Source organism: Equus asinus, chromosome 5 (assembly GCF_041296235.1).
Source record: "Equus asinus isolate D_3611 breed Donkey chromosome 5, EquAss-T2T_v2, whole genome shotgun sequence".
NCBI lineage: Eukaryota > Metazoa > Chordata > Mammalia > Perissodactyla > Equidae > Equus > Equus asinus.
The window spans coordinates 79,570,229-79,588,141 of record NC_091794.1 but is presented as its reverse complement, the minus strand read 5'-3'; the positions used below and the strand labels follow the sequence as shown (position 1 = coordinate 79,588,141).

General features: G+C 44.8%; 1 protein-coding gene across 8 annotated transcripts in view; it reads left to right on the top strand.

The window, feature by feature from the left end:
- Positions 1–17,913, top strand: part of ST3GAL3 (ST3 beta-galactoside alpha-2,3-sialyltransferase 3) — a 192,982-nt gene that overhangs the window by 146,500 nt on the left and 28,569 nt on the right. For all 8 annotated transcript variants that reach the window (XM_070510117.1, XM_044770611.2, XM_070510120.1 and 5 more), the window contains one exon: positions 16,273–16,367. In XM_070510117.1, coding sequence (XP_070366218.1) covers positions 16,273–16,367 — 95 coding nt within the window. The remainder of the gene's footprint in view (positions 1–16,272; positions 16,368–17,913) is intronic.

Sequence of the window (17,913 nt, the reverse complement as noted above, 5' to 3'; positions counted from 1 at the left end):
GTTTTTCAAAATGGTTGTATGAATTTTTACTCCCATCAGGAATGTATGAGATTTCAAGTTGGTCTACATCTTTCATAAGGCCAGTATTTTCTGCCTTTTTAATTTTCGACTTTTTTGGGGGTTGGTGCAGTAGAATAGTATTGTGGTTGTAATTTTATTATCCTTGATACCTCATGATGTCAAGTATATTTCACTGATTGGACATTTAAATATTCTGGGTTTTGTTGGTTTTTGTTTTTTATTTTTACTAATGCTTCTTGAATTAGGAAAAAAAGATGTTGAGGATGAAAGCAAGGAAGTGATTATAATGATTGATTTGGAATTTAAGATGGGTGAGAACTGCAGTAAGAACATAAGAAGGTGAAGAACAGTAAAAAGATGATAGAACGAATGGCTTGAAGATCCAAGTTTGTTGGAGGATGTTGGAGTTTAGCTCCAAGAGTAGGAGAGCTATAGCTATTTGGATAGGTAGAGGTGGTCAGAGAGTGAGAGCTAGAGACTGAGATTAGAGAGGGCTTTAGTTATTAGTAATGACCCAGTCTAGGATAAAATTTAGGAAAAAAATAGTTGAGATGGGATAGAGAATAAGATCACTGGAGGAGCGGGCGTCAAGGTAGGCCTGCCTTGGAGTTTACCAGTTTCGAGGTATAGAAGCAAGCTCACCTCTCCTGTTCCCTGCTTTTTGAGGAAGCAGTATGCTAAAAATATTGTGATTGATGATGCTTGCTTTAGAGTTTCTCTTCTTTACCTTATTTTTGACTGAGCCTGCAGTTGAGGGGGGAAGGACCTGCTAAGGAAGGTGGCGCTAGACTTCACCAAACGCAGAGATCGGTCTATGGCCATGGTCAAGGCTGGCAGAGATCAGAAAGACAGCTAAGGTCATAGAGAAGCGCCTGGGGAAGAGAGCCAGTCAAGCGTCAGAATTGAGGGTCTTGGCTGTCAGGTATAAGAGATTAAGTCACAGAGGCCATCATAACGGAACAATAGGTGAGGTTAGGAATTTGAGCCTAAGTCAATAATATCAATAATATGGAGCTTCTGAAGATCTTCTAAGAAAGGGACCTGATGGGCTGGGGCTTGCTTGTCTCTAGGACTCTTTGCTCTACCAGGCATTAGCAATAGCATGTCTTGGGAAGGTGCCTAGAATGACCTACAGCAAGTCTCTTCTCCTCCTTCCTAGTGGTTGGCTGGATGATCATGATGTGCTGAGTGCACTGGGGAGTAAGGGAGCTCAGGATGGACAGGTGTAAAAGAAGAAATTGAATGCTGCAGCTCAGTGATTAATGGCTGTGGCAGATCCCTGCCCCATGTGTAGGGCCCATTGTTGTGGCTGGTCATTGATTATCTACAATTTGCTAGGTGCTGTTCTAAGTATTAGGGATGTGTGGTAAAGATAAGACACAGTGATAAGACAGTCTGTCTCTCAGAGCACCTCTCAGCTTTTCGTGAGTTCAGATGTAGGACCTCTTGGGTTGCAGGGTCCAGGACATCTGTGTGCAGGTGAGAAATGGCAGAAGTAGTGGGAGTAGCAGAATCTGTGTTTGTACAAGGGCTAGGATTCTTTTTTTTTTTTATTGAGTTATTGATAGGTTACAATCTTGTGAAATTTCAGTTGTACATTAATGTTTGTCAGTCATGTTGTTGGTGCACCACTTCACCCTTTGTGCCCACCCCCCACCCCAACTTTCCCCTGGTATCCACTAAACTGTTCTTAGTCCATAATTTTAAATTCCTCATATGAGTGGAGTCATACACAGATTATCCTTCTCTCGCTGGCTTATTTCACTTAACATAATTCTCTGAAGGTCCATCCATGTTATTGCAAATGGAATGATTTTGTTCTGTTTTGCAGCTGAGTAGTATTCCATTGTATATATGTACCACATCTTCTTTATCCATTCATCTGTTGATGGGCACTTAGGTTGCTTCCACGTCTTGGCTATTGTAAACAGTGCTGCAATAAACATTGGGGTGCATAGGACTTTTGGGATTGCTGACTTCAAGCTCTTTGGATAAATACCCAGTAGTGGGATGGCTGGATCGTATGGTAGTTCTATTTTTAATTTTTTGAGGAATCTCCATACTGTTTTCCATAGTGGCTGCACCAGTTTGCATTCCCACCAGCAGTGTATGAGGGTTCCTTTTTCTCCGCAACCTCTCCAACATTTGTTGCTATTAGTTTTAGATATTTTTGTCATTCTAATGGGTGTAAGGTGATATCTTAGTGTAGTTTTGATTTGCATTTCACAAGGGCTAGGATTCTTATTGTAGGACAGTTCTCCCTGTGCATCTTGACAATAGGATTGTGACAGGTGGGGTTTCTATCTTTCACTAGCTTGACCCATTCTATTTGGCAATTGATCTAGTATGTGGGGAGAGAGAATTCTGCCCCTGCAGCCTCACCCAAGGTCTCCAAAGTCAAGAACAGTGCTGGAGCCCATGGACTAAAGAAGGCAGCTAGAGTACTTTGCTATAAGAACAGAGTCCTCAGCTAGGGCCAAGAGGGACCTGCGTGGGAAATTCTAAGAGCATTCTGCATTAATGGGGCACTGAAGGATGTGTGACATAATCCGGCCACATGGGTTCAGGGGCTTCAGACTTCCCTAGCCAGCACAGGTGGCACACTGTTCATGCTTCCCTGCAGAGAGAGGCAGGTAGGCCACACGCAGGCTCCAGAGGCAGTGAATAGCCAGATAAGTTGCACATTAGTCCATGACTTGGGTGCTCCTCATTGAAAAAAAGGGAGGAAGAGTAGATTTAGGGGAAGATAATGGACTCTTTTTTAAAAATATGTTGAGCCTACGTCCCACTGGGATACCTTGGGCAAGATGCTCCAGATGTAGTTGGATATGTAAGTCTTGAGCTCGGGATATCAGTCTAAGTTTGAGATGAAGGTTTAGCAGCCACCAGTCGGGCATACGTGTCTGGATGTTTGGAACTTGAACTCTCCTGAAACAATCACATTTTCCAGCCTTTTCTTTGTAATCCTTCCAGGGCCTATAAGCAGTGATGGGATGCAGGGTAGATGGTGGTCAGCAATGACTGCCCTTGTGCCCGTCCCCTGGGCTGCCTTCCCCATTCCCCTCCTCTGAAGGCAGAAGGTCTCATCTGACAGACAGCTTCTGCTCATTCACTGTCATGTTGTCTCATTCCTGAGCTGAGAAAAAGATGGCTGAACCCTTCTTCTGGGTATCCCATTTACCTATGGGGCTTGGAAAATAATATACCTGTGTTATTTTCCTGTAGCTGCTGTAACAAATTATTCTCTCACAGCTCTGGAAGCTAAAAGTCCAAAAATCAGTGTTCCTGGGCAGACATCAAAGTGTCAGCAGGGCCGCACTCCCTCCGGGTGCTCTGGAAGATTATCGTTCCTTGCCCCCTCCACCTTCTGACTGCTGGCATTCCTTGGCTTGTGGCTGCATCACTTTGGTCTCTGCCCCATGATCACATTGCCTTTTCTTCTGTATGTGGTAAAATCTTCCCCTGCCTCTGTCTTCTAAGGACACTCGTGAATACATATAGGGCCCACTTGGATAGTTCAGGATAATCACCTCTTCTCAAGATCCAACCTTTACGAAGCTCATATCTAGCAGGGAAACACAGACAATAGCAACTAATATGTAAATTATTTAGTAAATAAGAACAAGATAAATACTGTGGGGGGAAAAAGAAAAGTGAATGGCAAGATGAAAGGAGCAGGTTGCAACGTTGATTAAGATGGTCAGAGTTTACCTCATGGGAAAGGTGAGATAAAGCCCAAATAAAGACTGCAAGGAGGTGAGGGAGTAAGCCAAATGATTATCTGAAGGAAGAGTGTTCCAGGCAGAGGAAACAGCTTGAGTAAAGGCCCTAAGGCAGCAAGGAGTGTGGCTGTGGTACAGTGAGCAGGCAGAGAGCATTAAGAGATGAAATCAGAGAGGAAATACGGGACGGGGAATCAGAGATCATGGATGGCCTCATAGGCCATTGTAGGGACTTCACCATTTACTCTCACTGAGATAGGAAGACATTGCATATGTAGAGAGATTGATTCTTGGTACAAGAATGGACACTTCCTCAGTTTTATCAAGAAGGAAGAAAGTGGAGCAGACGCAGGTGGTTTTGTAGATTTGGTGGGAGGCAGATCTCTGGTCTCACTTAGCAAATATTTATTCAGCACCTACCATGCCAGGCACAATTCTAGGTGCTGAGGGATATGGCAGTCAACAGAATAGGCAGATCACTATTCACACAGAGCTCACATTCTCCACATGATAATAAACTAATACACGTATGAGGAATGGCACAATAGGGTTGATGATTGAGGAGCATCCTTCTGGCCTTTGTGGGAGACTGGATGGAGGGCGAGAGTGGGAGCTCGTCACTGCCCCTTACAGTAGTCAAGAGGTGATGATTTGGACCTGGGTGGTAGCAGTGGAGACAGAGATAAGTGGATAGATTTAGAACATTGTCAGAGATTAACAGGATTTGCTGATAAGTTAGATGAAAGGCAGCCAAGGAAAAGAGATGAGTCAAGAATGACTCCAAGGGATACCATTCAGTTGGCAAGATAGAGGTTTGTTTGTAAAATATGTGTTCCTCTTTGTAGAATGTGATGGTCCTGGGCAAATGGGACTAAAAAAGGAAAAAAACCCACCCCTCCACCATGGTCATAGACATTCTCCCCATTTCTTTGAGTTCCATTGCACTCCTGTGCTTCCAGCTAACCTGATACAGCAGTGCCCAAACTTGGTTGAATCCACCCAACCACCTTTTCTGCTTCTGCTTCTGGGCCACTGAACTGTTAATGGAGAACACAAATGCAGGCCTCAGCCACACTGTGCCTTCATGGTATCTAGCCCTGCCGAGTGCTCAGCGCTAGTCAGCGACCCTTGTCCTTGGTTGACTTACCATGGTGACTGTTCTAAACCTTTACCATTCATAAGTTACTACAGTCCATACCTTTCATACCCACAATCCCCAGATCCCCAACCCCAGAGATTTCCCAGAGAAAGTCTATCTGGTGAGCATTTACCTCTAAACGCACCTATTGGAGTAGCCATCTTCACATCCTCCCCGTTTTTACCGGGGAAAAGGTATCCTGCCTTCTGTGTCCCCTTTCCCTCCTTGGGTCTCACTCTGCTGTTACCTCCTCTATCTCTTGAACTGCCTCCCTCTTCTTCTCTGCTTGTCTCCTTCCCACCCGAATATAGACATGCTCAATTCTTTCCCCTCCCACTTCACTCTGCAGCTACCATTCCATCTCTGTGCTCTCCTTCACTATCAAGTTTCTTTAGAAATTGTCTTATCTCTCTTGAACACATCCTCACTTCTCTCCCTCCTCAATGCCCTGCAGTCTGGTTCTGTCCTCTCTCCATCCCTGATAGTGTTGGAATGAAGGTGCCAGTGATTTTCATGTATCCCCAAAGACAATGTGATAAATAAAATATGGATGTAAATGGTGCTGATCCATGAGGTTACTGTGAGGATGAAATAAGATAATGTGCATAGACTACTTAGACCAGTGTCTAGAACATGGGAAGGGCTCAATAACTGTAAATTGCTGTTATCACTATCATTATTATTGGGGCATTTATCACACTTGCCTCCTTCTGTACTTGGCTGCTTCACCCATTATCCACGAGGGCAGGGACTCTGAGCTGTTTATGGTCATATTCCCAGGGACTAGTGCAGGGCCTGGGATAAGGTGGGGCTTAGTACATATTGGAGAGATGGGTGGTGGGCACTGAGGACACATGGAACCGTGCCCTTGGCCTCTGGTTATGTGGCTTCTGTAGACAGTCTGGCCATCATCCATGCTCTCACTGGAGGAGGGGCGCTTGCCTCATAGCAGCTTCTCAGCTCACAGTTCTCTCCTCCATCTCCTCAAGTCCCCCTCCCCTTACTAGGAAGTTCAGACCCCTTCCCTCCCTCCTTCGTCCACACTGGGTACAGCTGTCAGCAGAGTCAGTGGGAGCTGTCAGCGGGAACCCAGGCACTGCCCCCTTGAGGGCCTCTGGCTCAGCGTTTCCTCTCCTCCTTCAGCACAGGCCTCCCTGCCTGTCATACATGTCATGCATGTGGCTCCAGCCTGTCTGGACACAGATGTGGCCACAGTCCCTAAGCAGGCGGAGGGGCATAGCCAGCAGTATTTCAGACCCAGGAGGGGTTTGCTGTGAAACAGTAGAGACATCACTGGAAGCCTGGTCCTTTAGAGCAGGCAGATCCAAGTGTCCATGAGGAGCCACACAAAGGCAGCCCCCAAACTGCCACAGGTGAGCAGAAATTTGCCCTGGATTGGCCCAGGAATACCCACACTGTGGAGCCTGTCGTCCTGAGCTGCTCCTCCCTCTTCCAGCCAGTGGGCATTTGCTGAGCACCTGCTGTGTGCTTGGTGGTATGCTGGGGTACCACACAGTCTAATGGGAAAACAGACGATTACATTAGTGTGTGGTAAGTGCCGTGAGGACTGGGTGCATGAAGAACAGTGGAGACACAGCAGGGGCCTCAGTCAGCCCTGTGTGGCTCAGGGAAGACTCCTGCCTGTTGAGAGGTAGAGATGCTGGAGTTGGGTAGAAGAATGAGCAGAAATCCAGCATATGAATGAGCAGGGGAAGAGAATTCCAGACAAAGGGAACAGTGAGCATAAAGGCATGGAGGTACTAAAGAGCCTGGCAGGTTCTAGAAACTCTAAGTAGTTGGATATGGCTAGAGCTTAGGGAAAGGGAAGAGCAGGGTGGGGGGTATCTAGGGGGTTGTCTGAGACAGGATCCAGATCACAGTGGCTTTGTAAACCAGACTAAAGAGCTTAAACTTTATCCTCTAGGTAGCGGCTGCCAGTGGCAGAAACCCGTATCAAACTAATTCAAGCAAAAAGGCAATGTATTGGTTTATATAACTGTTAAGTTCAGGGGCTGAACTATCTGCAGGCCCACCTAAATCTAGGACTCAAACAGTGTTTTTCTCCCCATACCCTGCCTCTGCTTTCCTCTGGTGACTGTGCTTTAGGACGTTTGCTCGCTGGAGCCACAGAAGGTGCTCCAGCAGTTCTAGGCCCAGGGTCAGCCAGTTTCTTCTTAAAGGTCGAGATGGATGTTTTTGGCTTTGTGGGCCATGAACTACTGTCACAGCTACTCAGCTCTGCTGTTATAGCTTGAAAGCAGCCATAGACATTAGGTAAATGAATGAGCATGGCTGTGCTTTAATGAAACTTTATTTATAGGAACAGGCAGCTGGCCTGTGGGCTGTAGTTTGCACAAGCCCTAGGCTGAAGTGGTCATTACAGCTCACCATCTCAGAAAAAGGGAGAGACTCATTTAATGTCCAAATATTAAATCTCAGAGACAAATTTAATTCATCCCACTTGGGTCAGGTGCCCATTGTTGAGCCAGTTACTGTGGTTCTGAGGAGTGAAATATCTTGATTGGCCAACCTGGGACATGTGCCCATCCCAGTAGCAGTGGTGGGGTCAGCTCAATTAGGACCATATGGAATGCAAACTAGGATGTGCTTACAGAAGAAGAGGGAAGGAATGCAAGGTGCCAACAAGAAAGAGCATGAACTGAGTGCCCGAAGTTGCCAGTGATGATCCAGCTTGAAATTGGTCCTGACACAGCCTCAGGGCACCAGGCCAACTCTGGCAGTGCTGATGCACGCCCTGCCCTTTTCCCTCTGTGCGGAGTTCGCACCTCAGCTGCTTTATTTACACCCAGTCAGAATGCACTTGTCCACTCATTCCTTCCTCACACATTTCTCCACTTGCCTGGTTGAGACTAGAGGACGGATTCACTGGGAGGGGCTACCAGGCTGAAGCTCCTGTGCCCTCGGTGGACGCTGCTTCCCTCTGTCCAGCCTCAGCAGTATCTCTCCTTGTCTTGAAGAGAAGTTCTCTTCTCCCCTGTGCCTTCGCCCACACTACCCTTCTCCTCAAACACCCTCCCCAACATTCTCCGCCAGGCTCACATTTACTTATCTTTCAAGGCTCAGCTGGGTTTTGTCATCATCTTCTTCAAGAAGATTTTCCTACATCCCTAAGTTGGTCTAAGACCTTTGTATCCCTGCCCATTCCAAATCACAGGATGTGCAGATGTATTTTCTTATGATTATTTGTTTACCTATGTCTACCATTAGCTCCATAAGGGAAGGACTAGGGCTAATTTACCTTTAGGTCCCCAGTCAGCACTCTGCAGAGGACGTGGCACTGAGTAGGCAGGTAATTGTTGGACAGGGCTATATTTTCCAGCTCCATCTAGTCCCACACAGGTTATGGAGGCCCGAGCTCCGTGCTCATGCTTGGACAGGACCTGTTGGTTGGTATCTGCTGTTTGTCTTCTGTACGTCTAGGCTGCTGCTTCTTGGACGTATGCCCGCCTGCCCTACAGATTTGCCATCCTTTCTCCTCAGACTGGTCTCCCATAAGATCCATTCAGGTGGTCGGTAAGGGAAATGGCAGCAAGATGTAATTTTGCCAAGGCATTTAGAAAGTGCTCATCTTGCTTTCTTGGACATATACCAAGGTCTTACTGTGCAGGGCCATTTATGGTGGGGCTGCCACAGCAAGATCCCAAACAAGACCAGGTAGATTCTAGAAAACCTGTGTCCCTCTGCTTTGTTCACCCCACCACTTCCCAGAGCAGGTTTGAGGAAGATGGATCTGTGGGTTTGTCTTTCATCCCATTGGATGACAATCTCACTTTTTTTGGGGCCAGGGCCTATGGCCGAATCTAGTACACTGATGCGCTGGGGCCCACTACTGGGCTCTTCCTTCCCTTTGTCTCCTGGGCTGTTCTGACTGCTCACACTTATTGGGAAAAGTGGCTAAAAGGCTGGCCACCCAACCAACAGGCACAGATGAAGAGCTGAAGCTGTATGTTGCCCTAATCCAGCAAACCCACATCTGGAGGCACATTTTTTAGTTGGGTTGGTGGGAATTAGGAGGAAGATCCTACTCTGGGTGTCTGCTGGTGCCCACACAGAACTACTCCCCGCTCCCTAATAAGACCTGGTCGGCTTTCCTGCTGGTCTTTGGGCACAGGCTGATGTTCTGGACATTAGGAAATGGTTTAGATTGATGAGCCAGAGTTGGGGACATTCACCTTCTGCACTGCACCTCAGCCACACTACTGGGCATTAAATGAGCTGGAAGATCTCTTTGGAGGGTCCCAGGTTGCCCTTCCTGTCTGATGAGAGTGTGTAGGTGTGTGGGCAGGGCAGCCGCATGGGTCGTGGATTCCCAGCCATGCTATGCGAGGCACAGCAGTCAGACCCACCTCAGCATGTGCTCTCCTAGAGCCCCAAGGCCCCAACTACCACTCTCTCGTATCTAAGAAGAAAAGAAGGTCCCAGTGCAGTTTCTGTCTCCTCCTTCCCCTGTTCCTTCTCACGCACTCACACACACCCTACTGAAACCTGATCCTGAGGCCGCCTCCCGGGGTTCTGGCAGGGCTGGCGGGCTAGGGCCTGTCTGCTGGATCCTGCCCCACCCTGCCCTGCTACCCCCTAGGCCAGGGCAAACAGGTGAGGCATCCCACACTCCCCTAGTCTGACCAGTCATTCCACACCTAAAGGGCCACCTCTGCCCCAGCCAGGCCCCCAAACTGGCACACTGGTCTCTGGACAAAAGCCCCTGAACTGTATTCCAGGTGTAGCATGAGGCTCTGCCCAGGCCACCTGCGGAATTAACACAAACACACATGCATACACCACCTCTACCATCACGCCACCCCATTTCCTGTTGTTTATGACCCCTGGCTCTACTTCCAACCCCTCTGCTGGCATTGAGCCACCTCATGGGGGCTGAGCAAAGTGCAGGGGGAACACTAGAAGAAGAGACAAGTCTACCTGGGGTAGTCAGGCAAGCTGTCCGAAGGAACGAGCATTTGAACTTAAAGAATAAGATAGGATTTTCCAGGCAAATAGAGAGGTTGGGGAATAGGATTGGGAGGTGGGACGACATTTCAGGCAGAGAGACTGCATGTGTAAATGCTTGAAGTAACCAGCTTGTTCAAGGAGCTACAAATAGTGCACGATTGGTGGAATATAATGGTAGTCTCAGAGGACTAAATCCAGATTGCATTAGATCAAAGAGTGAATAGGAGATGAGGAAATTGAGACAGACTATCCACTGGTCTCTCTAGAAGTTTTGCCATAAAGGGATAGAGAAAGATTGGTAGCTAAAGTGGGTACAAGGTCAGAAAAGTTTATTGAGTTTGTTTGTTTGTCTGTTTTCACATGGGAGAGACCTGAGGTTGATTGTGTGCATAGGGGCAAACAGACAGGAATGGGATGCACAGGATGATGGAGAGATGAGCTTTGGTGGGCGTAGCAGTCTGGTAAGGAAGCAAGAAGCTGAAGGAGTTCCTATCTGATCGTCTTGGTTTTGTGTGTGAAGTGAGAGAAGAGATATCTCCTTAGAGAAAGTTGGAAGGGATAGAGAGTTTACGGAGAGTGGGGGAAGTTGGGAATAGGTAATGAGCAAATTTGAGGGTCCAACTAAGATTCAAGTCTATGAATTTGTAGTGGCATCAGTCCACATGAGAGAGTGTGTGTCTGTGTGTGAGTGTGTGTGTGTGTGTGTGTGTGTGTGTGTGTGAAGGGGTGTGGTGTGTGTGTTTCTAGCAGCATTTCACGTATAAAAAGAACAAGAGTATAGGATTAGATTAATCTCTGGTTGAGTCTTGCCTAATGGCTGGGACAAAAAGACAATGGAACAAGGGGGTATAGGGTCCTGGCAAGAGAGAGCTTGAAGAGATGCCTGGGATTCTAGCCAGGAAAGTGATATAACCTGAGAATGCAGAAAACTTTTCTAAGACTCAAAATCCAGAAGCAATAGGAGGAAAGATTGATAAATTTGACTACATTTTTTAAAAAATGTATTGCAAAAAAAGCGAGAAAAGAAAACACCGTATGCCAAGTAAATAAACAAACAAACAAATGGGAGAAATATTTGTAATTATACCTCAGAGGATTTATGTATTTAATATATAAATAACTTCAAAAAAAAGAGAAGATTGTTAGCTAACATTATGGTGTAGGGTAATCATATTGCAATATATAAGTGTATCAAATCAATCTATTGTATATCTTAAACTTTCACACTATTATATGTCAGTTATATCTCAAAAAAGCTGGGGGAAAAAAGAGAAGAAAAAGGCCAGTAACCCTGTAGAAAAATGGGCAAGAGATACGAACAAAGTTCACAGAAAAGAACTGCAAATGGCCGTTTCATACATAAAACGATGTTCAATTCCACTTATAATAAAAGAAATCCAAATTAAAACAACACTGAGATACTGTTTCTCTCCTATCAAACTGGCAAAATTGAAATGTTTGACAGTATGCTCCATTTGTGAGGCTGTGGGGGAAATGGCACTTTCATATGTTGCTGGTGTGTATTGCAAAATGGTACAGTTCCTGTGGAGGGGAACTTGGCAATGTGCAGCAAAATTATGTATGTGCATTTCCCCTTTGACCCAACACACCCACCTCTAGGAATCTGTTCCAAAGATACATCAGTAAATGGAAAATGACATATACATGACGTTATTCACTGTAACTACTGTTGGTGGAACCTACTTTACAAAAGACTGGAAACTACGCAGGGGGCTGATTGAATAATGTATGGTACATAACCATGATGGACATCATCAAGTATATAACTCTCATACTACCTGTGGAGTGATCGCCCTTATATCTTATATAGTGAAAAAACAGTAAATGAAACAGTGTATTTAGTGTGTTACCTTTTTATTGCATAAAGAAAGGAATAGGAGTACACACACATATTATGTGTTTGTTACATCAAAAAAAAAAAACAAAGAAAAGATAAAATAAAAACTATTAAAAATGAATACTATATGGGAATAGAAGTAACATGAGTCAGATACAGAGATGAAAGTTAGACTCCTCTGAATATATCTTGCTTTATGAACTTAATTTTGGAACTATGTAAAGTTTTATATCATCATAAAGTTTAATTAAAATGAGGGATAAGCAAACCCTAAAAAGCAAAAGCAAAATGAAACAAACGAACCTATGTATCATTGATGAATTAAACTCAGCAGAATTATTTCAAGTGGCAAAAGTAAAGTAATTTGTACTTTTCTAGAAGGGTATGCCCCCATGGCAAAAAGAACTACAAAGAACTTTTCATTGTTCTTAGTAATCGTAGTGTTAGCAATGTTATTCTCAAATTATTGCATGTTTTCTGTATGTATGTGTATGTATCTATATGTATGTATATATTAAGATAAAGCAAATAAGTAATTGTGTTAATATCACTATCAACAAGGATATCTACTTGAGAGAAAAGACATACAAATATAAAATCAAAGAAGGTAAGTAAATGGATGACTTTTATGTGAATTATGTCTCAATAAAGCTATTTGTTTAAGAAAAAAAAGGAAGGTAAAGTACAAATCTTGCAATCCTAAATTTGAACTGGGTATACCAGTATAAATACATGATGTATTTTCTCTTTAAAAAATTATTTCCTAGTTTTTTGTTCCCCTGAAAGTTCTAGAAACAATGACTAACCCATGATGGCATGAGCATCCCTAGCTACCCAAATGGTGGTCTCTAAATACCATTTCCATTTAAAAGTAGCCAAGGCTCCTTGAGAAAATGACTGATTCCAGGAGAGGGCAAGAAATGTACAAGATGAGCCCGGAACACCTTTACATAGCAGAAAACAAGGACAGTAATCTAAGATTACTGGAGTGTGTCAAAAGGATTCAGGAACCAAGATGAAAAGGCCAAAGGGGAAAAAAAGAGGAGGAAACTTGTGTCTTTAAAAGAGACATGGAGGCCAGCCAAATTCAGTGTGTGGACCATGCTTTCATTGGGATCTAAATAAACCAACTGTTACAATAAGCAGCAACAACAGTGAGAAAATAAGAGAAATCTGAAAACTGACTGGCTCTTTGTTGCTATTAAGAAATAATCATTTTTTAAATGTGATAATGGCTTTTAGAGGAGTTGTTTATGTTTGGACATGTTTTTTAAGGTGTCCTTATCTTTAGAAATTAATGCTGAAATATTTTATGGAAGAAATGGCATGATTTTTGGGATTTTCCAAAATAAAACAGAAAGAAAGTGGATGGGGTATAAAAGAAACAAAAATGACCATGATCGATAATTGCTGAATCTAGGTAATGAGTACATGGGCGGTTCACTGTACTGTTTTTTTTTTTCAACTTTTGTACGTGTTAAATTTCTCATAATAAAAAGTTTTAAGGGGGCTGGCCCCGTGGCCAGGTGGTTAAGTTCGCATGCTCCACTGTGGCAGCCCAGGATTTCACTGGTTCGGATCCTGGGCACGGACATGGCACCACTCATCAGGCCACGCTGAGGCGGTGTCCCACGTGCCACAACTAGAAGGACCCACAACCAAAATATACAACTATATACTGGGGGGATGTGAGGAGAAAAAGCATAAAGAAAGAAACAAAAAGAAGATTGGCAACAGTCGTTAGCTCAGGTGCCAGTTTTTAATAAAAATTTTTTTAAAAAGTTTTAAAAATATATGCACAGGAGGGAAAAAGAGTATTCCTTGCACAAAGGTGCACCCAATAGCAGAAAGAAATGCTAGAGGGAGGCTGACTCAATCTTCCAGGGAATATAAAGAGGGCCTACAAAATAAACATGTAAAACTTTGAAGGCCGCTTTAATCAGGTCCGTTTAATGCTTTTTTGCCATGATCTCTCCCATGAATTTTTTTTGCTCATTACTTATTGTCTTAGTCAGCTCTGGCTGCTATAACAAAATATCATAAGTTGGGTGGCTTATAAACAACAGGAATTTACTTCTCTCTGTTCTGGAGGCTGGAAGTCCAAGATCGTGGTGACAGCATGGCAAGGGCTCTCTTCCAGGTTGCAGGTGGCTGACTTCTTCTGTATCCTCCTATGGCAGAAAGAGAACTGGTTAGCTCACTGGCCTCCTTATAAGGGCACTAATCACAATCATGAAGGCTCCACCCTCATGACCTAATTACCTCCCAAAGACCCCGCCTCCAAATACCATCACAGTGGGCATTAAATTTCAACATATGAATTTTAGGGGGGCACACAAACATTGAGTTCAAAGCACTAATATTGTAAGTCCTCCTTTTTTGGTCATATTTTCATTTGTGTAACCTTCTGCATCTGATTTTTGGGAGGTCAATTTGTATCAGGTTACCAGCAGCTTGTGGTTTTTCTTGTTTGACTCAATCTCTGTGTATTAGGAGAATGTTGTGTCCATTTGCATAGTAATGTTTTCATAATATTATAAGTGAAAAAAGTAGTTTACAGAGCAGTCTAAAAAATAATATAGGAAAAGAAAAGTCAGTACAGATATATAACAAAAGGTTAATTATCTCTGTATTGTAAGATTTATTTGTTAGTGTATGTGTGCACCTGTCTGTGTTTTTTCCAAAATTAACACGTATTACAAGCAACACCAAAAATAAGCGTTTTTTAAAAAGTAAAAATAAACATAATGAACTTTCTAATCAGCTGGAAAAAAGAGAGAAGGGAGAGGAAAAGGAAAAAATATGTTGAGACCATTTGGCTAGATCTTAGGAGATTTTATTAGCATATGACATCCAGTACATATTGGGAAGCAGATAAAATCCTGTCCTAGCCTGACTGAGAAGCTTTGCAAACATTTTATGAGCTCAGTCCCGACGCAGGAGAGGCTCTTGCTGCAGCTCATCCAGGGATCTTGTGTCCTTTGCTGTTACATGAAGACTATGGCCAGGATCATCAGTGCCTCTGTCACAACTGCAAATATATGAATTCACTTAGATTTTATATACTGGGTATGAGAAACATGCATGACCCTTGCACACGGAAGGGAAGTGTACTAACTCAGAAGTCCAAAAGAAAGCCCTATGCAGGAATGGCCTTTCCATACTATCACGTGTTGACTGCTTCTTCCTAGCAGCGAGTGACGGTAGAGGGAGCAGCATTGAAGGTTTTCTGCTTTTTTCAAGTTCACTTCAAAATCTCTAATAATATTAGACTTCTGATTACTGTTATTCTTCTTGGGTATGATGATTGTAATGGTGTTAGTGGTGATGGGAATGAACAGTGTATGCTGGGGTTAGAGAACGTTAGGAGGGGGAAGTTCTAGCTTCTGAGCTTGGAGGGCCTCTCCTCCAATCTTAAGTTTTTCACTGGCTGATTCAGGTTGAGTTAGAATTAAAGAGACGGAGCCACCAAGTCCTACGCCTCCACACATTCATTCTTGGCCAAGAAAGCCCTACGCAGGTCCTACAGGAAAACTCAACATGCAGTAAGGGACTAGGTGCTGGCCATCTTCTGGGCTGCCAGGTGCCCTGAAAAGGTCTCAAAACCACGGTGCGAGTTTCCATGTGAAGTCGTGTTGTCCAAGCATTTCTGAAGAGCTTGGTTCCTTCTCTCCCTTGTCACTCTGTCCTCACTCCCTTCTTCATCCCTTCTGACTTTGTCCCATCCTTCTCAAACCTGCACCCTGCCCTACCCACTCCTCAGCTTTCCCCCAAAAAGTGAAACTTGCCTTTTCCCTTCTCCTCAACTCAGCATTACCTCACTGTTCCTTCTCTCTCATTTTTCCTCTCGTCTTTCCTCCAGGCCAAAATTACCCCCTCCGCTTAACCTCCTTCCCCTCCCCCAGCCCCTGAGGACCTTTTCCCTCTGTCCTTCTCTCTGCAAACAAATGTGCTCAGGCTCCCACTTGTCTGAGACTCCCCTCAGCCCTGCCTCCCAGCCACAGGATACTGTGATCTTCCTCTTCTCTCTCAAACCTGTATCTCCTATGGCTGTTCACCTGCTTTGCCCTCTCATCATGAGTTCTTCCTCCTCACCCTGGGTGGTCCATCTCCCAGAATTCTTTCCAAAATTCTGTCTCCCTGCATTGGCTGTATTTTTGGGTATTCTTCTGCTCAACTGGACAATGTCTCATCTCCGTGTTCCCAGATTGCAGGAACAGTGTGGACAGTAGTAACTATTTGATGGATGCATGCATAGATAACCTGCCAGAGAGCTTCCAGCTCTGAGATGTTGATCCCTGCCGAGCAGATCTTGTCTTTCCACTCCTACAGCTGGCCACATAAGGACTGGCCAGGCCTGCTCCTTTAAACTCAGTCTCCGCTGAACAAGATCTGTCAGACCCCTCACAGCAGCTGCTCAATGAACAAGCGGGAGTAGGGAGGGTGTGCTGGAATGTGGAAGGTCGCTTCCAGCAGATCCATAGTGAAGACATTTGTACCGAAGAGCCAACCAGTACTCCAGCCTGTTGCATTTGGGAATCCTCAATAGCCCTGTTGTATTCCAGGTTCTCCAAGCCAGCACCCATGTTCCTGGATGACTCCTTCCGCATGTGGGCTAGGATCCAGGAATTTGTGCCGCCTTTTGGGATCAAAGGTCAAGGTATGCTGGGAACCCTGACCCACTCTACATTAACATCTCATCCTCCAAACTATCTCCCTGCACTTCATGACAGGGCTGTACCCTTAGAAGTCCTCATGCTGGGGATCCCCCTGCTCTCAACAGTGTCCTTCCTTCTCTCCCTCTTTCCCTTCCTTCATTTTTTCTTACTTCTTTAGTGAAATATTTATTCAGTGCCTCCTACTTTGCCAGGGCTGGGCATACCACGGTGGAGTAGATAGATATGGTCCCTCTCCTCAAAAAGCTCCAGTCTGGTGGAGATACAGATACTTAGGGTGCAGGACAGTAAGGACTCTGATGAGGGAAGAACCTGGTACTGTGAGATCGCAGAAAAGGGGTGTCAGAGACATCAGCACTAGAGAAGTAGGCATGAGGGGGAACATCCCAGAGAAAATAGAGGCCATCCCCCACCACTGTCCCCAGGCTCCCCCATCATCCCCTCCTGTGGTTTTTCCCCTTAACCTAGTCTCCCCTCCAGCCCTTTCTTATCTGTCCAAGGCTAGTCCTTCCCCTATACTCTCAGACCTGTCCCCTTCCATTGCCTTGGAGACCTCACCCATCTCATTCCCTCCTAACTTAAGATTTTCCTACCCCTGATAGTTTTAACAGTTCTGTTCTCTTGTCAAGTTCTTGCACTGTTTCATGGCTTGGTAGAGTTTGGGCTTTAGGGTCCAGCATAGAAGGATCAGATCCCAAAATTACCTCTTTACAAGCTGTGACCTTGGACAAGTTACTTAACCTGTCTGTGCTTGAGTTTCTTCACTGGTTAAATGGGGAGAACAATACCATTGAATTAGCTTGTGGTCAGAATTAAGTAAGATAACTGTTAAAGGGGTGATATCATTTGACCAGGGACTCAAGAATACCTGAACCCTCTACTCAGCCAGTCCACCCGTCCCTGAAAAGAAGACAGTGGCCAGCAAAAGGACACTCTTGAACTGAAGCTTGGACCTCACACCTTCAAAGACAAGTCTAATGGGTTGGGTTGAACCAGATAAAGAACTTATTTTTCCTGGGTGCGTGTAGCCAAGCAGCCTCCTCTTTTCTCCTAAATCCTCACTTGAGACTCTGATCCTACTAAGCTATGAAGGCCAGGAATGGCCAATACAGAGCCCATTAGCCAGCAAGAAGAAAGCACCCAATAGTTTCTGCCCTTTCTGCTAAGGTTCCCCTCCTAGAAAATGAAAACCCAATCTGTATCCTCAACCTTGGCCAATTAGGGCAATATGCTTTTCCTCAGAGGTGAAACTGGAGGTGGGAAGAGGAGGGGATCTGTGGCCTTCCCTGAAGCCCACTGTGAGGTGTATCTGAAGGCACTTAGTATAGAACATTCCTTAAGGTTCCTTTCCCTTTCTCATTCCACTTCTGGAAAGATTAGCTGTGCCCTGTCTCTTCTTTCTCACCGTTTACTCCTGAAGAACTTCTCCTCCCACCACTCCAGTGAAACTACTCAGTGCTCGTGAGATCCAGAGGATACTTTTCAGTCCTTAACTTGACCTCTCGGCTGCATCTGACAGTATTTTCCACC